The following is a 23,200-nucleotide window of genomic DNA, read 5'->3' as shown; positions in this document are numbered from 1 at the left end:
ATAATACGCTTAGAATTTTAAAAATACACAAGTTAATAAAGTACTCGCCTACTTTATTTTTAAATTTAGTACAAGAAATTAATAAACTACGCTCTTTCATAATTATAATTACAAAGCATATATAAAAATTTTAAGCCCGCAATGACACAAATTGTTGGAATACCTCGAGAATGTGTGGATCCAAGTCTTGCGTAAACAATAGCGTCTCTAAAGTAGAACTATACTTTTGGACTTGCTCATGATGCTGTAACAGTCACAATAAAACATCAATTGTTTTCATTAAAAGTTTGTCTTACCGCCAAAAATACTTGCTGCAGTCTTCCAATGGTCCACTTGTACCAGTGTGTTGCATAGTCTCTACCATCGGTATCACACCTTACTAAATGTTCTGAAAGTATCATAATAAATCGCTGAAAAATGATCAAAAACAAGTTCTTCTGATCCGCTTGTGCTGCTTCTAACTTCTCTTCCATCCTCTCTACATATTCTTCAGTAGGTTTTTCTGCTTCAGATTGTTTTTTTTTCGAATCGTCATCCTCAGATTCACTCTCGCTACTTTCGGCACGAGCTAACTTTTCTCTAGCTTCAGCCAATTCACCACCTAATTTAATGACGTGTCTGTTCATTTTCTTAATCGTGAGGTGTAAAACTTCCCATAAGTACATTTTTGTGAATTCAGCAGTCATTTCTTTGGAGAAAATCCAGTTGGCGACGGCAGAACATTCAACAATTTGAATCTTTAACATTTTATCAACTAGAACAACCATCATCTGCTGGTGATGGTGCCATAATTCGAACATGTTTCGTAACACGCAAATTTGGGCTTCTTCAGATTCTGCTAAAATCTACACAAAAAATAAAATAGCGAAAACATAAAATATATATCAAAGTACCTTAAACACGTAGAGAAATTTAGATATCGCTGCAAAACTATGTGAAAAGCTTTTGGAACCTAAGTTTAATAAAGTTTGGACAAACACGTCGATTTTGAGTGGGTTAAATCTGCTGTCAGTCTCTTCTTCTGAACGTGGGTTAGGAAGATCTTTTAACACTCCCAGAACTTCCTCAGGAGTGCATTTTTGCCGGATTGACACTACGAGTTGATGAGCAGCCGACGTACCAGGAAGAGATGCTAAAAACAATGACTTATGAGTTATGCACTAAATTGCAGAGAATGTTACAAAAACAAAAGAATTGTGCATTTTCCACAACTATAAAACGACTAAGAGACGATTCGTTATGCATCACAAAAATTTCATAATTTCGGAAAGATTTCACCATCGCAGGAAGCTACTGTTGCTTAGCATTTTTTCACAATTCCTATGATTTTACTGATGCGCAGAATAAATTAATTCTGTGTTCTACTTACTAGAGTAGACATTTCAATGTCATTTATCATAATATTATTGAGAAATTGTTACAAAAATTTACATACATTTATAGAAAAGATCGTAATCTTACAAAACTAACAAATTGCCTATTATTATAACAAATTTTTACTTCCTCGAATTTACTACTAACCAACTTGTATTAAAACGGAAACGAACAAAGTTCATAAAACCGGAATTTAACACTCCAATAATACAACACAGTTTCAAGTAATTGTGATGGAAGCGTCCATTGCAGTACTCTAAATAAGTACTCATTGTTTTTAATAACAAACAAAATAGATTATCTTCTCTTTAACGGTTTCATTACGCAACTTTAATAACATACAATTTCGAAGAAATCGAATTTTCCCTGTATTTTAACGTTATAATTATTGCAAAAATTTAAGCATGCTTGCTCTGTCAACTTTTCCCGCATTATTATAGAACGCAACCTTTTTCTACCGTGACGTTATGTCAAATGCGTATTGTTATGATTGTGCGCTTGTTGTTTTCGATGCTTAAGACAATTGTAATCTACATCATGTAACATGCACTTTCATTATTGTTTTTTTTTACGTTTCGAAACCCACAAGCGTGAAGATGCGACTTTCAGATACGAACACGCTAATTCAGAGTCCGTTTTTTCTTAACGGGGCAATTAAGTTCAAGGTAGAAGACCAGACGTGGTTTAAATACAAATTGTGTTTTAGACATCAGAAAAAACTTCTACTGAATGAAAATTTGAAAAAGGAAAGTCTTCACTAATACAAGTTTCACAAGTACGAGATGGATATCATCAGATTTAATGAATTTGTGCAATAAAAATAAAAATATTTTATTCTGGGAAAGGACTGTTAAATTTTACGCAAATAGGGTTTTAGGTAACGTAACAAGAGTGCAGGACGTGGTTTCCATAAAGAAAAATATGTTTATTTGGAAATCGAACAAAGTGTTTGAAATTTTTTTTTTTGGTTACAAGCTCGCTATTTTGGCTTCGTAAATTCCAAAAAATAAAAATAGATTAAAGTAGAATGTATAGAAGTTTTGTTGTTGGTCAACCTCGAGTAATGTATAGTCTTTACCATTTCTATTGAAACACCACTTGTTAATCGTAAATTTGGCAACGTTCATATTCAGACAATTTTCTAACTAAAAGCCGTTGTCAATCAACCGAAAGCTGTTACCAATTGCTAAATTTTAAGCAAAATGTAGCAGGTGGTGTTTCAATAAAAATGGCAAAGACAATAGGTAACAATCTGTCAAATATTTATTTGGCAAATTTGACAGTTAGTGAAATTCGTGATTTGACTGGTATTCCATTTAGTAAGAAGGTAACGCCAGTAATTTTGTGAGCAACGTGAATGGACAAAATTTTTTTGGCGGTTTGCCATCTTGACGAAAAAAATTTCAGAATAATTGGTTTGGGATTTTGAAAATTATCCGTCCAAAACAATTTTTCGACAGAAAACATACAAAGAAGAAAGTTTATTTATCGGTTATCGCAATTACGATTTATTTAAGTTGAAATTCGGGAAACATGGTACACTGTGGTTATTGTTTTATTGTAAAATATATATCAAAATAAATAAATGTATCAACATTTTTACTAAAAATTTTGTTCTGATATGCAGTTAATATTATTCGTACTTCAGAGGTCCAAGAAGTTCGGCGCAAATAACAGATTTATTTTTACAAATTGCTTTTCATCTTTTCTTTATTCTTTGATACCTCATTATTACATCAAAGATGTATGTATTTCATAAATAATTTTTTATAATTAATTTGGGTCCTTACTGTTTCAAATTATTTCTGAGTTCATTAATATTTCTCGTTTTTTTTTACATCAGCGACATTTTAAAATATTTATTAGTGATCTCGGCAGATAAATTAATTTTTCATGCTAATTTTAAAAACAGCGAAAAAATCATCAATTACATTTTTAAGTGCTTGCCTTTTTAGTTTTATTTAATTCAAGAAAAATTTACTATTCGTCTTGATAAAATAAAAGTTAGAAAAATGTCCTATCCTATTGTATTTAAAACGCGAATTATGAATTAATTAATTTATAACAAAAGACGATAAAGTTTTATACGTTTACATCTTGTTAGCAAAAATACAAGGTGGGAAAGATTACATAATTGTTAATTATTTTCAACCCGTGAATATAAAACAAACTCAAAATATTTTATGTAAGAACACACTAAAAAAGTCAGTCAATGACGTTAATTATAAAATGAAGAGCGATAATTCTGACACGATATTAGTCAACAGTTTTAACAAACAATGAAGTTTTGAACTTATCAAGATCTTGCGACAATACAAAATTTATAATCGAGTAGCCAATGAAAAACATCTTTATTAATAATTAAAAAAAATCCCAGTGTTACTCTTGTACAATACAGAAGGTCAAATTTAACAAACCGCCACCACAAATATCAATAGTAATTTACAAAAAAACCAAATCTTTATTACATTAACGAAATTATCTTTAATGAGGCCATTTTTTGGATAATTATGGTCCTACTGTCGTAGAAATTAGCAAGCATGCATTAACACAAAACCGTTTATTTTAATCACGATGATCAGATGAGAAGAAATTAAAAAAATAAGATAATAATCTCGGCATGTGTTTGAATGAGGTAAGATTATTGCACACATAAAAAAGTAATTATTGTTCATCAGTGCGCAGAAAAGTAGACAATTGTGCGCGTAGATATCAACAATTATGTCGAAAGCTCATGGTACCATCGGTGGGGTTGCTGAATGGGTCTTCCAGCGCTAAGAGGAAAAGCAGTGTATCATAGTAACGCGTGAGTGACATGAGTGACTCTCGAGGGCTCCACTAAACGTAGCATGGGATACTTTACCACAATTTATATTTTTTTATATTTGGTAAGAAACAAAGTGAAATATAATTATAATAAAATTTGTAAACATAACACGCATTGATAAATGCAATAACTAACCATACCAAAATTAATTTAAGACATATTTCGTATTTCTTTCGAAGATTGTACTTAAACTTTGATCACATATATTCATATCATATCAAGGTTATTAAAAGGCAACTGCATATTTTAAATAATTCCATTTTCGTTCCACTTTACTCAGTTTTACTTTCAGTTAATTAGAGCTTGTGAAGTATCATCCATTACGACAAGAATAGACCATCAACCCGTGCGAAACTTTCGTCGCCACACTGGACCCCCTCCTTTCACAGATTGGGAATTAGGGCTACGTGAAGCCGTCCATCAGGCCCTTTTAAGGGAACATTATACAGACCCCACCCTTCGTGAACAGCTACTTCAAGCACCTCTACTAGGACGCCAAAACAACGCAAGTCCGTTTGGCGACATCGCTGTTCTTGCCAGAGGCCAACTTTACATCACAGCTGATGGATTCAAATTCGTGCAAGATTCAGATCAAGAAGATTGCGATTGTCACAATCCAAGATGCGTTACATCATCACAATGTCAATTGTGGACGAGTCTAGGCCACCACCATAAACTGCTTTCGTTGTGGACTGTGAAGAGAATACGACACAGGGATCCACATTATGGACACGTTTTTGAAATAGAATACACAATATCTCCAATAACGTCTGTTATTAGTGAAGAGTTGGTACGAAGACACGGCTATTTCAATTACAATGTTCCTGGACATATTTTCGTGGTTAAGAGTGACCCTCGTTTGAATTCCGCATACTATCTGAACGGGAATGGTGATAAATGGTACAAGAACCAACAGCCTGCGGAGCAACATCGAGATTACAAAGAGCACGGAAGTGGGCATTTTAAACCGGGAATCTTGATAGGTGTCAGTCCTGATGGTTACAAACACGTATTGCATAGTTTTCCCGGATTTTACTCATCTTACCATAACGATCAGACTACAATCGATCCAAAAGAATACGAATTGTATAAGAAATTGATCGAATCGCTAGCAGCAAAAACTTCTAATGTGCCTCATAGATTCTCGGTTACCTCTGAGAAAACAACGAAGCCTGGTGTTTTGACTACAACGTTTGTACCAGTTTTACAAACAACACTTGTTCAGGTGCTTGACGGGCAGTTGGTACCACTGACAGAGAGTACGTTCCAACCAACCACTACGCTTGTGAGATTTCCAACAACTTCTCCAGCTCAAGTGACGAAGTATTCGGAACCTGATCAACTTTACCATACAACGACAACAAAGGTACCAACGTTAGAACCACCCAAACCTATTACAGTACCCATGACAACAACAATTCATTATTATACTCCTGTTGAAGATACAAGTAAACCATCAACTGCCACTACACCTAAAAGAGTGATCGCTACGACTTCCAAAATTCCGAAAAAACCGACGACCTTGCAAGAAATAGATAACTTCGATATATTCACAACTAAGCCTGTACGAAAAACTACCCGAAAATCTAGTACGGTAGCTCAGAAAACTACACATGCTGTAACTACTGAAGCAGAACAAGTTGAGCTATTTCCTTTTAATACTTCAACTGAACCGATGAAACCGGTTACGGAAAGTTCGAAACAAACAAGTCCTGATTCTGTAAGTGAACAACTGCCGCCACCAGACAACGGAACGGATACAACGATAGCATACATATCAAGCACGGTGACTCAAGCTCCTACTTTCAAAACGGAGACGGTTGCTGCAACAACACCGAAGAAGACTAAAATAGCGACAACTACAAAAAAATTGATTTCGACGTTTGCTCCATCTGCACGTGAAGAAATAACTACCGTTATTGAAAAGATTCCATACACAGAACAGAGAACTACTGTCATTTTACCCGTACCTTCAACACAAGAGGAACGAACAACACCCCTTGGTCGTGTCACCGAACAACCAAAAACTACCACAGTGATCGATAAGATATACACGCTGACAGCCACACCTTCCACAATCGAAAGAAAAACTACTTCCATTCCACAAACAACTACCTTTGTAGGTGTACCTTCTATTCCCGGTACAACTATTTTTGATAGAGGTACCACACAAATTTTCACGATTTCAGAAGAAACTATACCTTCAACTATTGCTAATCCAACAACTCAAACAACTACGATTTATACAAAACCAACCACACTGTTTGAATATAATTTTGATTCGATAACTAGAACTACTACCGGAAATTCTGGTAGTACCACCAATACGTTACCCTCAACAACAAATCATTTTCCAAGCACAGAAACAATAAAGTATACGATTCCTACTACCACCACACACTACTATTACACTTTTGAAACCGATGTACCAAAATCAACGGTCACAACAGAAAGTACTACATTAGCATCGACTACGAATAACAAGTCTACTTATCAAGACGAAGAAAGCACGATTTCAACACAAGGAATAACTTCAAGAACCACAAAAAAGCAAAAAATATCCTCTACAACAACCAGCGACTTCTTGGTAGATTCTGAAATAAATACGCACATAAATGCAGTATTAGACACGAGAAAAGATTTTAATGAAGACGATATTTTTGGTGAAGTACCAACTAAAGCAACTACAACACTTCCAGAAACAACTACAAAACGCGCATTTCAGTCTGATTTAGATAGGGCTCTATTTGGTGGTAGACGATCGAAACAGATTAAACTTAGTTCAAAAATAACAAGAAGACCACCAACAGCAAACACCACCAAAATAATTTACTCAAATTTTTACGTGCCGTCGATACAAACTTCGCTTACCAGGAACGGTTTAATTGAAACTACGACTGGTTTCGAAGGTACTACAGAATTTAGGCCTTCAACAGATCAAAGTTACAGTACGTCAATCAGTTTTGAGGTAAATAAAAGGAAGAGCACTAAATCTACGAATGCCTTAGAATCAACAACTAAAGCCAGTTTAGTTCGAAGTAATAGAAAACCTAAATTTTATAAAGCACAACTACCGCGAAACACGGAAGTTGGGAAAATTACAACGGAGAGGAGTAAAAGTCAAACAAAGAAAGTTTTTGATGATGCTGCCCAACAACTGGTAAATCATGCAAAAACAATTGATTATTTGCATAAAAAAACATCTAGACAACCCAAATACAGACGACGAAGTTTTACAACCCAAAGAAGTCTGAGGAGAAGTAGCGTCCACGAGAATAACAACTCAAAAAAAGTAGATACATAGATTTTAGTTTTTAAAAACGGTATAGTAAGAAACGTGTCCCAGTTTTTTCGTCCTTAATTTACTTTGAGCGGAATATATCATTAAAAAAAATTAAGCGAATAATGTTGATGTGATTAAAATAATTTGTAAGTTATGTTTGGGCATGAACTAAATTCAGAACATATATTTAATATTTAAACTTATTTCTAACTAAGTTATTTACTCAATGTGGTATATAGATACCATTTCACATTAAAAAAAAAGACTAGCTTACAGATTATCTAAATCACATTTGATCAAGCAATTATGATATCATGCTCATCGTAAATGTGTATGGAAATAATTAGAACACTAAAAGTGTACGTCTAGTTACCATTCTGTGATAAAATCTTAAAACTTTATTTTAAAATTTTCTCTTTCAGATTGTAAAATTTTAGAAGACATTTTAAAACAGCACATTCTTAAAATGGAATTGTTAATAATTACTAAAAATTTTATGATACGCATAACAACTAAATAATCATTAGTAGGTCTATTAATTTCTTATGCGGATGTTTGTAACGACAAAAAAAATAATTATGTAAAAAAACTTAAGATTTCGAAAAGATTTGAAAATGTTTATTTTGTTATATGTATTGTATAAATAAATAATAAATATATTTTGATTACCATTTTTTATTCTTTCAGCCAATACATATATCAGAAAAATCGTGTGCAACGTTAACAGCTCATTATTAACCTTTTGCATATTTTAACTACATTTTAGAAATGAATGAACACACAATCTCATTAATTATTTCTTTTATTCTTTAATAACTATTCAAATTATTTAATTCTGTGTGTCACAAGACTTACAAGTCATATACGTGCTACTAAATAGAACTAGAATCAAATTGAAGTAGTTCACCCAACACATTCATTCACCAGAACCCTATGACTGGGCATTACACAGGGTGTTTCACCTTTGCTTGTACTCAACCTTTTCATTTGTGAAGATAAAGTATCGAAATTCTAAACTACTTTTTTGGCTGATTTTATTACCAAAGCCGGATCCGTGAGGGTAACTTTCAAGTTCCCATAGGTTCGCGTCCTCGCTGCATTTAGTAATGGTTAACTACGCTTGAATTTACACCATGTATGTTAACATTTCCCTGAATATTTTCCTCTATAAAACTGAGTTTGTAATGCGATGATCTTTGCGTAATGTGTAGCTTCATACACCTTCTATCCTCAATTTTAAAATTTTCACTAAAATGTACCTATTTTGCAAACGAAATGCCAGATTGTATTTTGCACTTTAACTACTTGTGCCAAATTAAGTTTTCCTTGTACCAACTTTATTTGCTATCCACGACTGATTTTAAAAAGTCGAGAATAGGTTGTGATTTTGAGTTTTAATGCATGTCGAACGTGATATTGCCATCGCGAGCTATTCCAAGCTTGGTACTTGGCGTAAGCCCCGGATCTAGATCTAGATCACATGGATGCGGTATCAGTTTTTTTAGAAGACAATCTAGAAGAAGTTTACGTGAAAACGCCAGAAAAGTAACGTTTTCAAACTATAGAAATCTGTGTATGGCTAAAGCAGAGTGGATGAAACTGGAACATGAAAATGGACGCGTGTGTTCAAGAACATTAAGCTGCATCAGTCAAAGGGAGATTACTGTATACTATATTTACTTCAAGCTTACTGAGCCAAACCTGATCATCGTTACTGCATGTGTTGATGATATTTTGGTTTTTGTACTGATTTAAAACTTAAGGAAGAATTAAAAAATAATGAATGCGTTTCTAATTCAACAGTTTAAGCCCAACTCAGTAAACAGCGCATTAGATCACAGTGTTAAAGTTAAAACTCAATAGGAATGTAGCCGAAAATGAAAAAATAAAAAATATTAGGTATGGTGAGCATGAGCAACAGATCTGCCCTAAATAGTATTTGCTGTAAGTTTGATAATAAATGCAATAAAATTCACTAAAATGCGGTAAAGAGGGTTAACTGATACAAAAAGGGAACTATTAACAATTGTCTTGACATTTAGGAGAATAAGTCTTTTACAGTATACAAAAAAAAATTACAAGATTATAATTAACTTACCTGCTCCTTCTTTAGCATATTTGTAATCAGGTTCTGGCTTGACAGGTATAAAGCAGCTAAAAGAATCTGGTAAGATTTCCCTCACTCGTTGATGATACGACAACCTTTTTAAAAATAAAGTTAGTTCTTTTTGTTATCATTGTAAATACTCACATACCTCATGGACTTTAACATCGTCTCTCTTATAAATTTAGGTTTTGGATGTTCCAAATCTAACGTCAAACAACTATCCCAATCTTCCCAAGACCATCGAAATTGGAAATTACTCAAATGATATGAAAACCAAGTCACAAATCTGTCAAAACATGAAACGTTCATGGAATCAATTCTCATGAAGAGCATTTCTGTTGCTTGAGCTAATACTTGTGGCATAGTTGAAGGTTGTAATTTGCAAAGTTCTATTAAAATGGCTCCATAAGCAATTTCAAGATATCGAGGCGTTGGCATGTGAAACAGTTCAGCAAAAATACACTCAACTATGCAATATTCGAGCGGAATCTTTAATTTATATGGAAAATTCAATAGATGCGCTGCACAATCTTTTCTTTCCAGATGATACATTTCAATTATTGAATGCAAGTGCTCTTCAATCAAAAACCTTTCAATAGAGTGAGCACCTGGTAAAATAGGGCCTTCTGGGCAGTCTGTATAATCAAATAGACGGAAAACAACCCATGGCATTGGGTATTGGTATGAATCATGATGAGGTGGTGGTAAAATTGATGGTAAACTATGTTGTAAAGCCTCACAGAGTATTGAATCAAAAGCTAAATATGGTCTTGGGATGTGTTTTTCAGCCCAGTTGTCCTGCCTAAGTTTTCTGATTTGTGACCATAAACAATCAAGGTATTCTTCCTGTGGATGTGGAGTATCAACTGCCCATACTCTCAATGCATTATGATGTTTCTTGGTCCTTTTATTTAGAAATACTTCAATTTGAACCAACAGGTGTTCTAGAGATTGCTCTTTTTTCTCATATAATTCTCGCCCCACCCATGGCAATGTGCTTAAAATCGCAAAAACATACCAATCGCGGCGTACCTAAAATAAATAAATTAGTCTAGAGAAGTAATGTAATACAGCAAGTACTTGAGGGACATTATCTTCATTAGCAGCGTCAATCATGTTGTCCAATAACTGTAGAAGTGAAGGTGCTGATACCACATGACAGTTTACCAAATCTGCCAAGAACCGCAAAGCATATCTTGCAGCATCCCACTTACAATTCTTCAAAGATTCTTTAAAATTCTTAACCATGTACTCAACAAAATCACCCCCAAAATTATAATTTTTTACATTCAATAAACCCACTAATGTGGTATAAATAGTGCATTTTTCTGGCATTTTGATAGCGCAATCAGTCAGAATTCTCAATATCTTAATACGAAAAGTCGACAAGTCTGCTTCTAAGACACTAGCCAAACCTTCAAGGTTTGATTCGAGGGAAGAGGTGCTTTTTTCACCTACACGCAAAATCAGAGACTCCAAGCGGTCTTCTATTTCTTGGTTTTCGGATACACGTCGTCGTTTGCGATAGGCACGGTCTGTGAAGAAGTTTATACATTATGATAATTGTGACGTAGGTTATGTAAGTTAAATACCGTAACCGTCCTCTTCTTCGTGGGGTCGCCTGCGACTCATCTTACTTTTAAGAATACACTTGTTTTGAGTAAAAAGTGATAATTATCAATTGCGACCCATTTAACCAAAAATTCGGCGTCGTCAACGCCGTCACGCACTTCACACGCAACTGTCACTGATCAGTGATCACTGTCAAAAACCTCAGATAAATGTCAATTAGTGGAAAATGAAAAGTTACTAAAGTGGTTGTTGTTCTCTAATTTTATACAAATAAAATTAATCAAAAAAAACCTTTTGTTTCTTTTTTACTGTTGTGAATGTCTTATTATATTCCTTTGGCCATTTGTCATTGTTTTAATTGTTGTTTTGGGTAAGTAGTACGACAAATTGATGAATGAATAGGACTAGCATTTGTTTACCTTTTTTAGAAGGCAACAATGTACCCTCAAATCACATTTAGAAACCAATATTTACCACTTTATTAATAGATTTGGTACCAAGCATAGAGAGCAGTCATCACGATTTTATCTCTCATTGATTATAAGAATGTGGTGTTAAGTAATTATAGGATTAAAATGTCATGCAATTATGCAGATGGGTTGTCTCCTTATGAAAATAAAGGCGTACTGGGAGTTCCTGAGGTAAAATAACATAATATCCTCATAGTAATGTCTTATCTTTTAATAAATCGTTTAGCAATTCGATCCTCCTGATGTAGTACAAGAGAAGTGTGAAAAACTGGCAGAGTGGATAAAAAATGCCAGGCATGTAGTTGTTCATACAGGTGCAGGGATTAGTACATCAGCTGGGATTCCAGACTTTAGAGGTCCCAGTGGTGTCTGGACGTTGGAGAAACAAGGCAAAAAGCCTAATATAGACATTTCTTTTAAAGATGCACTACCAACAAAGACTCATATGGCCATTAAAAAATTAATTGATGAAAATTATGTCCGTTATATTATAAGTCAGAACATTGATGGCTTGCACTTACGCAGCGGGATTGAAAGAAAATTTATAGCAGAATTGCATGGCAACATGTTTATTGAACAGTGCAACTTCTGTGACAGCCAGTTTGTGAGAAATACGCCAACTTCAACAGTTGGGAAAAAATGTCTTGACACAGATTGCAAAAGAATATTGAGAGGAAGACCATGTCGGGGAAAATTATTTGACACTATATTAGATTGGGAACATAACTTGCCAGATAAAGACTTAGAAATGTCAGATTATCATTCAAGGTTTGGATTTATAAATTTGAAGTACATATAATTTATAAAATTAACTCATTTTAGTGTAGCAGATTTGAATATTTGTTTAGGGACTACGTTACAAATTGTACCTAGTGGAAATTTGCCACTCAGATGCAAAAAATATGGAGGAAAAGTTGTTATTATAAATTTACAACCAACCAAACATGTAAGAATCTCAACAATGTAATGAGTTCCTAAACATAATATTATTTCAGGATAAAAAGGCTGACCTAATTATAAATACATATGTTGATGATGTATTAGAAAAGGTTACAAAGTGGTTAGGAGTGGAAATTGATGATTATTCGCAACAAACTGATCCCACTAGAATGAATTGTGAACATGGTACACGTGGTTGGAATATTTCCAAAAGTGACATAAAACAAATAAAAGGTTTGTATGATTTGTACTGCAAAAATGCAAAGAAGAGAAAATTGGAAACAAAAAAGAAAAAAGAATTTAAAATGTTAAAAAAAGATGAACCTAGTGTAATTGAAATTATTGATCTAACATGAATTTTTTTAAATAAAACTGTTAAACCTATTGGCAGCGTTTGAATTTACCGCTCTACGTGTATAATTAGCAGGGTAGGCATTTCTGGGGGAAAAACAAAATACAGGTCTTTTTACGTCAAAGTTAATGGCGTACGCAGATCTTTGTTGCTAGCAGCAAAAATCTTTAAGAATAAGCATCATCTTTAGAGTTTGTTAGTTAAAAGTTGTGTAATTATAAATTAGTTCAACATGGCAGATAAAGTAAGATGTTATTTTAATACTTGTTTTACGTTTGAGCGGTTTTTCAGTAATGTTTTTTGTTTGAACGGCATGTGCAGAAATGCGTACTTTAATAAAAAAATGTGTTTCAGGGAGATGAACAGGTTAAGAAGAAGAGGACCTTCAAAAAGTTCACCTACAGGGGTGTCGATTTAGACCAGCTTTTGGATTTGCCAAAGTCAGTATTTTAACCTCAAAACTGTCAATGTTTATTTAAACTGTGATTTCAGTGAGCAACTTATGGAGTTGATGCATTGTCGGGCCAGAAGACGCTTCAGTCGTGGTCTTAAACGTAAACCAATGGCTTTGGTAAAGAAATTGCGAAAAGCTAAGAAAGAAGCACCTCCACTAGAAAAACCCGAAATTGTGAAGACTCATCTTCGCAACATGATCATCGTTCCCGAAATGGTAGGATCTATCGTCGGCGTTTACAACGGAAAAGCTTTCACTCAGGTCGAAATTAAGCCAGAAATGATTGGACATTACTTAGGAGAGTTTTCTCTTACATATAAACCTGTAAAACACGGTAGGCCTGGTATTGGTGCCACCCACAGTTCTAGGTTCATTCCTCTCAAGTAAACACCTTGTTTTTTAATGTAAGTTCAACAATAAACTTATTTGAGAGATATTATGTGTTTTATTACAAACTAAGGGCATATAAATTTACAAAAAACGAGATTATATAGCTGAGTACATGAGTACATTCAGTCAATTGCACCATTAAATACCAAGTCAATGGCAGCTTCCACATCGCCTGAGGTGGCTTGAAGTGCCCTGATATTAACAGAATCATTCCGTAAACCAATTTCATGCATCTGTTGCAGTTGTGGTTGTAGTCTCCTTGTGATATTTTCCAAACTTTCAATTTCTCCCCTACTTGGAGTCATTGCACTTGTAGTACCTAGATTAGCTGATCCTAGAGCTTGTTGAATTGCATTGCTAAACATTTCATTTGTAATGACATTGCCCGAAGTCGTGGGAGTTGACGGCATGCCAGCACTATTAGTGTTAAATGCAGTGTTAGTAGCGTTAGCAATTGCTGCAGCTAGCTGAGCTGCTGTAATAGCATTGTAGGATGTGTTACGAGTCAATGGATGTGGTTCACGAATTGAAGTATCCATTTCTTCATCATCAGAGAGTGCCTCAAGTGAATATGAGTAACCAGTACTTGTAGTAGCTTGAGAGGTATCAACATTTGCTTGTTCTTCATGAATATGTGCTGCTATATAATTTGCTGCTTCAATCAATGACGGATGTTTTTCTGCCACTCTACGAACAGTATCTGGATCTGCCATGTGTACTATTAATTCTGGATCTTGGATAATAGCAATAGCTGAAGGATCATCAGCAAGCCCCGGGGTTGCAGCAATTATTGTTTCTAATACCTCAGGTCGGGCCAGTCTCTGAAACATTCACTCAAAATAATAACGTTTTTACTCTCTGAGCGTAAGCTAAGGAAGTATTGGAATAAGCTCTAGCTGACAAACAGCTACTGTATTAAATGTCTTAATTACATACTTGTAGAGCAGCTCGATAGCCTGATGATAAAGTGAAAGCTCTAAAAGCTACTACCAGCTGCTGAACTTCAGTTTCTGTAAGGGCCCGTCCCCGTGTCACATTTTGCGGGAGATTTTTCTTAACTACATGGATTGTGACTCCTGATTTAATTCCATAAGAAGATAGAGAGTGGTCATCTTCAAGCACAAGTCCACAGTAGATCAAATCTAAAAGTCAATTTTACAATCCAAAACTTTTTGCTTTGTCATCGTCTTACCTATTGCCACTTTGGAAGTATTTAGTTTTTTCACTGCTTCATTTTTCAATACTTCTACTTTGTCTTCCAGATCCAAATTTTCTACTTTAAGGTTTTCATATTGGAAAGAATCCCATATTCCTAAGACAACACTTGCAGCAGCCATTGTATGATGTTTTATGATTTTGACTCGTAACCAGAAACTTGGCACGGTTTGGCACTTGGCCTGTTGTTATTAACAAAACCAGGGAAACCAGAGGGAAACTAAACTATGACTCGATGATGAACATGCACAACTTTTAAAACAAAACAAAAGACTGTGATTGTAGTGATACTGATTCTAGGGAGTTAAGTGTGAATAGTTGGTTAGACACGGACATTAGGCGGTAAATTCAAATGCAGCAGTGTTCATACATCACAAAATGACCAAACAGAGTTTATTACAAATTGCTACTTACATATGTGTAATGCAAATACTACATGACGTGTTACTTTGTCCTATGAATTTCAGGAAAATAGAATGGGTTGTTTTTAAAATAATAAAAAAAAGTGGAGATGCAGGCAATCGAAACCCTTGCAAAACGAACACTGTCGCCGCACGTAAATCTACTTGTTGTACGAATCACAACGTAAAAATACATAAATTATGTAGTATTATCTGGAGCAATTCTGCTAGTAGAACACTGGTAGAACATGGGTAGAACCTAGAACCAGTGATTAGAACAAAAGAATATGTAACACAACCACAATATGAATATGTAAATTTTAAGTGATGTTCTGTAATCCTTAAATCAATGCCACTGTACACTATACCACTAAAATGTTGAAAATTGGTCAGGGGTTCTCGTCCTTACATATATACATATATCCATCTTTTTTGGAAAATCATAAAATTTTATTTTGTGAATTTAATTTTTTCATTTCTATAAAATGTGAATGTATTGATAAAAACTCATAATATTTTGCACATTTTAGACACGATTTATGCAGCAGAATTTTGAGGTGACGTTATCGAGTTTTTGTGGTGGAATAAACACATAAGTTTTGGTTAGTGATTTACCATGTGTACGATTTTTTTTCCGAAAATCTAGATGCCTAGGGTAAAAAATCAAAGAGTCATTCATAAACTACAAGTATAGAACTATGCTATTTTATTAAATTTACTAGACAAAATTTTGAGATGACGTAACCAAATTTTTGATGAGGATGATCAGACAAATTTTGGTTAGCGTTTTACCATTTTCACCATATATCTAATAGTACTATATTGCTAGCTCTTCAGAAGTAACATAGAAACGATGTTTACGGACAGAGAGAGACAGAAGATGTTGTTTTCTGTCTATAAGAGTACCGAGGGTCTGTGCGCATGTACACAAAATAGAAGCGAAAGTACGAAATGTCAAAACGCATCCAGTCACGCTATCCACTACAAATCAACCAAGTACGAGTCCATGCGCAGTACTGTTTAGTACCACAGAGAGACAGAGAGGTCCGATATATTGCTCTACCGTTATGTTTTCGGAATCTTTTGAGGCCAGTTAGCAATAGTACTATTAGATAGGTATATGATTTTCACGATATTTCCAAAGTATATATAATACTAGCTGACCCGGTGAACTTTGTTTCACCTACAATTTAATTTTGAATCTGCAAAACCGAATGCTTTGAAATCTTGCAGATGTTTTAAACACATGATAAGCATAATAAATTTTTATTCAAAATATATTTATTTATCCCCTCCCAAAAATTGATGACGTCAGCCCAAAATTTTGCCAAATGAATCCTATCTAAAATGTTCAAAATAGGAGGATGAGTCTATACTTGTGATTTATCATTCCATTCATATTTTTTAGATTTGCTTATATAGGGTGACTCAAAAAGATTAATGAATGGGTGAATTAATTTTATTGATTTAATCAGGAACTGCAAAAATGCTCTGAAATCTTGGAGATGCTTTAATGCTATCATAAGCATGGTAATTTTTTGATTAAAGTGTATTTGTTCATTCCCCCTAAAAAATTGATGACGTCACCTGAAAATTTTGCTGAATAAATCCCATCTGAAATGTGCAAAACATGATGAGTTTTTACTTGTGATTTATCACAGCATTAATATCTTTTTAGTTTTGCTTGTATGGGGTATCTCAAAAAAATTAATCAGTGAGTCAATATATTTTATTGATTGAATGAAACAACATTTTGTAATTAAATTTGGAATCTGCAAAACCGTATGCTTTGAAATCTTGCAGATGATTTACAGTTATGATAAGCATGATAAATTTTTATTCAAAATATATTTACTTGTCCCCTCCAAAAAATTGATGACGTTACCTCAAAAGTTTGCCGAATAAGTCCTACTAAAATGTATAAAATATGATGAGTCTGTACTTGTGATGTATCGTTCCATTCATATTTTTTGGATTTGCATATACAGGGTGACTCAAAAAAATTAATGAATGGGTGAATTTATTTAATTGATTTAATCAGGAACTACGTAACCGAATGCTTTGAAATCTTGGAGATGCTTTACAGTTATCATAGGCATGATAAATTTTTAGTCAAAATATATTTCCTCATCCCCCCCCCCCTTAAAAAAATTGTGACGTCACCTCAAAATTTTGCTGAATAAATCCTATCTTAAATGTGCAAAGTATGATGAGACAATACTTGTGATTTATCATTCCATTCATATTTTTTGGATTTGCAGATACAGATTGACTAAAAAAAAATTATAAATGCGTGAATTTATTTTATTTATTTAATCAGGAACTACAAAACCGAATGCTTTGAAATCTTGGAGATGTTTTATAGTTATTATAAGCATGGTAAATTTTTAATCAAAATGTATTTGCTCATCCCCCCTAAAAAATTGATGACGTCACCCCAAAAAGTTAAATGAATGGGTCAATTTATTTTAGTGATTAAATCAGGAATAGTTCACTCCATTTTCCCGAAAATTTGGAGATACAACACTGTTATTATAAGTATTACATTGCACCAACCTAATTTGATAGACACAAAATTTTGTAAAGTAAGAACTCATTTGAAACATAGGCGTAGCACGCTTATTTACGTTTACGTTAACATTACAGACGTGCATTTGTTTTGTTGCGCTGACTAGGTTCCGTGAATGTGGTATAAACAAGTTATAATCAACCAATTGTGAATTAAACCATCAAAAATTAAAATAAAATCCGATGTTTTATACCTAATAATCGGAAGTCGAAGCAATAAAAAAGTCTGGGTGACCATCGGTATTGTTTGCAGTTTGTCTGTTTGACTCTCACGTGTACAATCTCAACAAGTGTTACCGCTTGTTGTCTTAAATTAAGAATGCTTATACATAAATGATTTTGAGTCGTCTCTGCTAATACACGCGGCATACGTGAGTAAACTGTTTCGTTATTTTATTGATTATAAATCAATATTCAAGACGACCCAATTCATTTTCCCGAAAATTTACGCTACAAAAATGTAATGAGAAAAAAACATAATAGGCATGCAGTCGTCATGTTTCCGACAGCGAGGGAAGTACTGTTCAAACTCTTTAGGCCAATTTTTTTTTAGTGTTATACAGGGTCGTTAAAAAGTATGGAAGCAGTTGAATATCGCGAGAATGGTATGTGGAATCTTTTTTGAAATTAAGGCTGTCTCTAAGAATATTCAAGTTATATTTTTTGCAATTTTTTCAAATTTTATACATATTTCATTTTTTTTAAGATGCAGGGCTAACTTGATTTTTTTTTTTAAACAGCACTAACTAGTAGTCAAATGTTCCGTTTTTAAATAGTGTATTATTTATTATTTCCCAACATGGTAAAATAAATTGTCAGAAAATCGTAGCTAGCCATGACAGTGCTATCACCTTTCATAGTTCTGGCGTAGGACAATTCAAAAATTATACTAGACCGAATCATTGTAAAAATGATAGAACTAATGGTATATAAACTGAAATAAAGGTGCCAGTGTAACAGATTGATTTAAATGCTATTTCCAAATAATTTACAAAATATTCTAGAAATAACAATACTCACAATTTAGAGAAATTTAAATAAAAAAATTACATTATTTAAAAAAAGATCAAAGTAACATTAAAAAAACAATAATTTTACAACAAATGTTCGAAATGTTCTCTATTTACATCCTGGCAATAGTAAATACGTTCCACAAAGTTTTCAAATGAATCTGTTAGAAATTAGAGTACTGTTACAGTTTTCTATAGGAGGACTATCAACAATCACATTTAATAATATTCTTTCTTGCAGATCTACCATGCTTCATATTAACATACACTCAATTTATTACATAATCCCACAGAAAAAAGTCAAGTGGGATTAAATCGGGTGATTTAGCTGGTCACTCAACTGCTTCTCTTCGTCCTATCCACCTTCCAGGAAAAGTTTCATTCAAGTAATGCCGTACTTGACATCCGAAGTGAGGTGGTGCTCCGTATTGTTGGAACCAGATGGACTCTGCAGGTAAATTTAGGTTTTCATAGTTGAGAAATATTTGTCTAAGTCGAAGAATAATAATTTGTTGCAAAAGTTGGAGCTATTTGTCAGACCATAAATTTCCGTTAATGAAGAAGGGACCTACAATGTGGCGACCATTAATGCCGCACTAAACATTAAATTTTTGGGGGTACTATGTATGAACTTCCTCCATCCAGTGTGAATTTGTATTGAACCAGTACCTATAGTTATAGCGATTAACATGCTCATTCAAACAAAAAGTAGTTTTATCAGAGAATAATAACTGGTTTAGGAAGTTGCCATCCTGATCTAATCTATCTGCCATTATTTCGCAAAATTCGATTCTGTGGTCAGCCATCCTCACTCAGTTCTTGTAGTAAATGAATTTTGTATGGATGATATTTTCCCGTCTGAGTATTTTTTGAACTGAACCTCTACTCATACTTACCTTTAATGCCAATTGCTGCACTGAAAATTTTTGGATTTTCTGTTATATCTAACATGATATTAAAAGAGTTTTCGTCATTTGCAACATTTTTTGATCTTCCGGTTCTTTGACGATTTCTAATATTACCAGTTTCGACCTAGAGACTTGTTGTCGGTTGGGATGACTTTCATTAAAAAGTGCTGCTACTTTAGTAAGTATTGCTTCGCCGTCCGTCGCCATAGGCTACCATTATCAAGATTTTTTTTAGTACAATGTCTGTTAATGGTGTCATTTTAGTGTTCTATGGAAATATTTCTAAACCTGGATGAAGATGTTTGCTTTTCAGTACTAAACACTGATAAATCGTTGACAGTATTTTCAAAGTTAATTACAGTTTTCTATTTCAGAATTTATTCATAATAAATAATAATTTATCATTTTATTTGTCATTATATTCTTCTTCTATTCTATTGAACAATAGACGACTTGACTAGTGGTGCATTAAAAAAAAAAAAAAAGTCAGCCTTGCATCTTAAAAACTAATGAAGTTTAAAGTTTAAAAAATTACAGAAAATGGAGCTTGCGTATTTAAAAAGTATAGCCTAAATTTCTAGAAGATCGAATTAACTTTTCCCAAGACGAGATATTCAACTACTTCCATAGTTTTTAGCAACTCTGTATAACTGTAATATAATAAAAGATTGGTCTAAAGAGTTTAGACAGTACATACTTCCCTCTAATTCTTTTAAGAAAAATTTTTATAAAAAATTTCGGTGAATTAATAAAACCACACATTCGCACGAGTATATGCATATTATTTTATAGATTTTAAATAGGATTTATTTAGCAAATTTTTGAAGTGACATCAAACTTTTGCTAGACAGTGTTATAAAATTATTAAAGTCAGATAATTTGTTATATTGTCTGCTATATGATTATGTTTATGTTATATTTGTGTTCGCTGGGATTATCCTTAAATTATTATCAATCAACCCCAGACTTTCTCTCTTCTTGAATGTTCTGTTTATTCATTTCTTTCTTTAGCAGAAAATGACGTTTGTTTTTAACATGCTTATTTACTTAATTAAAACTTATTTCTGTATTTTTCTCTAACTTTTCTACACATGTTCTACTATATTTCACTCACTTTATATGAGATGTACTAGTGGTTTTAATGTATACTTCATTGAATGAGTGTACATCTTCTTTGAAACAGGTTTCTTCTTCGATACTCATTTCTTTGAACTAGCTATGTACCTTACTTTATTGCATTTTTGTAATAAAAAGCTTCTAGTAAATTGTCGGATACATTAACAAATAATTTAGGTTTTATACTATCCGTATATAATAGGTACACTTTACGTTAAATAAAAATATTCTGTGTTTTTAATTTCTTTTGGTCGTCCAAACACCGATATTTATTTTCACTGTAGAACGGATATAACGATTATGTCAAACGGTGGAAGTGATCATTAACAAGTATTTTATCTTTCGGTATCTTTTCTATAAAACTTGTTTAGTTGATATGATAGAATCTAGCCAAATATACCGACAGCATAAATTAAAATAGGCATATCATTTTAAAGAAAGTTTTCTTTTTTACGATTTTTCTTCTTCTGTTAGTTAAAGCGTGCTCGTGAACTGTATGCAAAGCAGGGATGATGTTATTTGTATTTTGTTTTACTTTAATGTGGTTTAGTGAACAAAGGGAAAGCGTATATTTTAAGTAGACGGAGGGCTTAGAATACTGTAAACAATTATTAAAATACTAAGTACATAATAATTTTGAAAAGTCTGGAAAGTTTTATTATGTTTAAGAAGAAAATTTTATTTTTGAAGCCATTAAAATATTTTTTAGAATATTATCAAATACTTTAGAAACAAAAGTAACAAAAGAGAAGAATTGTTCTTAAACTGCAAATAAAATTTTTATTTTGATTCATGTGTTATAGCTAATAGAAAATTTCTTGTTAGTTAGATTAGAAAAACACAAAATTTAAAATACGTTCTGCTATCGAAAAAAGTATACGATTGCCTGCTTATTGTGGTATCAGTGTATAAACAAAAATTAGAACCTTAGAAAAAATACCAACAAGTTGCCCTCTCGTGTATTCTAATCAGTAATCAGTAATCACTTACAAATAGTAAATACACACGCAATGGCCTTGCTTTTGCTGTCACAAATTTTTCTTGAAATTTTTTATTTTTGTAATAAATTTCTTGTTATGAAATTTTAAATATAAACTGCCCACAACTTGCACAACACAATGCGAGCGCAGTTTTTTAAAATTTTGTTAAAATGTTTGCATCAAGTATTTGTAAAAAACAATAACCCAATCATCACGTTATTTAGTTTCAGTCAAAAGTCTAAAATTTTTCTGTTAAGGTTTTCTTATAACGTTAATGTATTTCCTTGGAAACACCATTCTATGTATTAATTAGGGTTGCTGGTTCCGAGTGTTTTCTTTTAGCGAGCGATGCGATGGGTATGAACCTGATACTAATTTGACAGTTGAAAGATTGTAATAACCTTGGTTTTGTGTTTGTAGATAACATTTTGGAGTTTTACGTTTTTTATTCAGTTTGCTTCCACTTGTTTTTCCATTAGGTGAAGCGTGATTAACGTAGTTACAATTAAAACAATTTAAAAACCTAATATTCAGACAACATATATAGAAGTTACAACTAAATAAAAAGTATGGATATAACACTCCGCGGAATGTTAACTTAGTTAATCCAACATTACTTATTATGACAGTTTATAGTTAGAGTAGGTCAATGTAACAAGTAATAAAAAAAACATGTAGCAGAAACGTATGAGATTATATCACATTTGGTATTAAGTAATGTTTTATGATTATGAGTTATAATGAGGGCTTTATTTGCTTTGTTATCGTGACTTTCTATAAAACGCTCTTATTGTAGAGCTACTTACCAGACCTATGAATTATTTATTTTTTTGAATGCTGTTGACCCTTAGAGCTTAATTATTTCTTTTTACACGAATTGTCGCCAAGTTCGAGGAATATCCTCTTATAATAAAATTAAATTATAGTGATTATTATCCTAGAGGCATAATATAATTTAAAAAGTTTTCCTGCGTGGCAAATATTATGCATCCATTATTGCAGCTGCAAATTAATCTTGAGATATACCTATTAAAATTAAACATACCTGCTTTATTACACTCATAGAAGTAACATATTAAAATTGTTGGATAAAAACGATATAAAATAATTCATCTTCTTTTTTTATTTTATTTTAAATAAAATAGAGAAATATAAGCATGTACATATATATATTTACATTGTTCTTAAATGGTTATTTTATTTCAAGTTTATAAAAAATATAATTTATTATTAC

General features: G+C 32.9%; 5 protein-coding genes across 5 annotated transcripts; 3 read left to right on the top strand and 2 right to left on the bottom strand.

Annotated features, from left to right (window-relative positions):
- Window positions 1-32: 32 nt before the first annotated feature.
- LOC135126686 (nuclear cap-binding protein subunit 1) lies at window positions 33-11,361 on the bottom strand. The gene is made up of 7 exons (XM_064052758.1): window positions 11,184-11,361; window positions 10,672-11,126; window positions 9,740-10,623; window positions 9,583-9,686; window positions 894-1,132; window positions 297-845; window positions 33-244 (listed from the first exon to the last, which is right to left on the bottom strand). The coding sequence occupies exons 1-7, from the start codon at window positions 11,221-11,223 to the stop codon at window positions 131-133; spliced, it is 2,385 nt and encodes a 794-aa protein (XP_063908828.1). The 5' UTR covers window positions 11,224-11,361; the 3' UTR covers window positions 33-130.
- On the top strand, window positions 4,067-7,819 carry LOC135126685 (mucin-3A-like). Its single transcript, XM_064052757.1, has 2 exons — window positions 4,067-4,262; window positions 4,494-7,819. The coding sequence occupies exons 1-2, from the start codon at window positions 4,224-4,226 to the stop codon at window positions 7,503-7,505; spliced, it is 3,051 nt and encodes a 1,016-aa protein (XP_063908827.1). The 5' UTR covers window positions 4,067-4,223; the 3' UTR covers window positions 7,506-7,819.
- A 32-nt stretch (window positions 11,362-11,393) lies between the features above and the next one.
- On the top strand, window positions 11,394-12,956 carry LOC135126688 (NAD-dependent protein deacetylase Sirt6). The gene is made up of 5 exons (XM_064052761.1): window positions 11,394-11,533; window positions 11,592-11,804; window positions 11,860-12,401; window positions 12,456-12,579; window positions 12,629-12,956. Exons 2-5 carry the CDS (start codon window positions 11,739-11,741, stop codon window positions 12,926-12,928), a joined length of 1,032 nt encoding a protein of 343 aa, XP_063908831.1. The 5' UTR covers window positions 11,394-11,533; window positions 11,592-11,738; the 3' UTR covers window positions 12,929-12,956.
- A 74-nt stretch (window positions 12,957-13,030) lies between these two features.
- LOC135126689 (small ribosomal subunit protein uS19) lies at window positions 13,031-13,814 on the top strand. The gene is made up of 3 exons (XM_064052762.1): window positions 13,031-13,168; window positions 13,279-13,364; window positions 13,417-13,814. The coding sequence occupies exons 1-3, from the start codon at window positions 13,157-13,159 to the stop codon at window positions 13,763-13,765; spliced, it is 447 nt and encodes a 148-aa protein (XP_063908832.1). The 5' UTR covers window positions 13,031-13,156; the 3' UTR covers window positions 13,766-13,814.
- On the bottom strand, window positions 13,801-15,307 carry LOC135126687 (ubiquitin-like protein 7). The gene is made up of 3 exons (XM_064052760.1): window positions 14,961-15,307; window positions 14,705-14,910; window positions 13,801-14,589 (listed from the first exon to the last, which is right to left on the bottom strand). Exons 1-3 carry the CDS (start codon window positions 15,103-15,105, stop codon window positions 13,891-13,893), a joined length of 1,050 nt encoding a protein of 349 aa, XP_063908830.1. The 5' UTR covers window positions 15,106-15,307; the 3' UTR covers window positions 13,801-13,890.
- Between the last annotated feature and the right edge of the window lie 7,893 nt (window positions 15,308-23,200).

The sequence above is a fragment of the Zophobas morio genome, unplaced genomic scaffold (assembly GCF_036711695.1).
Source record: "Zophobas morio isolate AGI-343-1 ecotype UQ-CSIRO unplaced genomic scaffold, CSIRO_AGI_Zmor_V1 ptg000011l, whole genome shotgun sequence".
NCBI lineage: Eukaryota > Metazoa > Arthropoda > Insecta > Coleoptera > Tenebrionidae > Zophobas > Zophobas morio.
The sequence above is the reverse complement of the archived record's forward strand: the minus strand, read 5'-3'. Positions and strand labels throughout refer to the sequence as shown.

Bases quoted from the DNA above. Each gene is read 5' to 3' on its own strand.
- LOC135126685 (XM_064052757.1), top strand. From the start codon at position 4,224: ATGGGATACTTTACCACAATTTATATTTTTTTATATTTG. The intron at 4,263-4,493 runs GTAAGAAACAAA...TTTTACTTTCAG, and splicing joins TTTATATTTTTTTATATTTG to TTAATTAGAGCTTGTGAAGT.
- LOC135126686 (XM_064052758.1), bottom strand. From the start codon at position 11,223: ATGAGTCGCAGGCGACCCCACGAAGAAGAGGACGGTTACG. The intron at 11,127-11,183 runs GTATTTAACTTA...ACTTCTTCACAG, and splicing joins CGAAGAAGAGGACGGTTACG to ACCGTGCCTATCGCAAACGA. The intron at 10,624-10,671 runs GTACTTGCTGTA...TATTTATTTTAG, and splicing joins ATGAAGATAATGTCCCTCAA to GTACGCCGCGATTGGTATGT.
- LOC135126688 (XM_064052761.1), top strand. From the start codon at position 11,739: ATGTCATGCAATTATGCAGATGGGTTGTCTCCTTATGAAAATAAAGGC. The intron at 11,805-11,859 runs GTAAAATAACAT...TAAATCGTTTAG, and splicing joins GCGTACTGGGAGTTCCTGAG to CAATTCGATCCTCCTGATGT. The intron at 12,402-12,455 runs GTTTGGATTTAT...AACTCATTTTAG, and splicing joins ATGTCAGATTATCATTCAAG to TGTAGCAGATTTGAATATTT.
- LOC135126689 (XM_064052762.1), top strand. The intron at 13,365-13,416 runs GTCAGTATTTTA...CTGTGATTTCAG, and splicing joins CAGCTTTTGGATTTGCCAAA to TGAGCAACTTATGGAGTTGA.
- LOC135126687 (XM_064052760.1), bottom strand. From the start codon at position 15,105: ATGGCTGCTGCAAGTGTTGTCTTAGGAATATGGGATTCTTTCCAATAT. The intron at 14,911-14,960 runs GTAAGACGATGA...ATTGACTTTTAG, and splicing joins TACTTCCAAAGTGGCAATAG to ATTTGATCTACTGTGGACTT. The intron at 14,590-14,704 runs GTATGTAATTAA...TGAATGTTTCAG, and splicing joins GCTATCGAGCTGCTCTACAA to AGACTGGCCCGACCTGAGGT.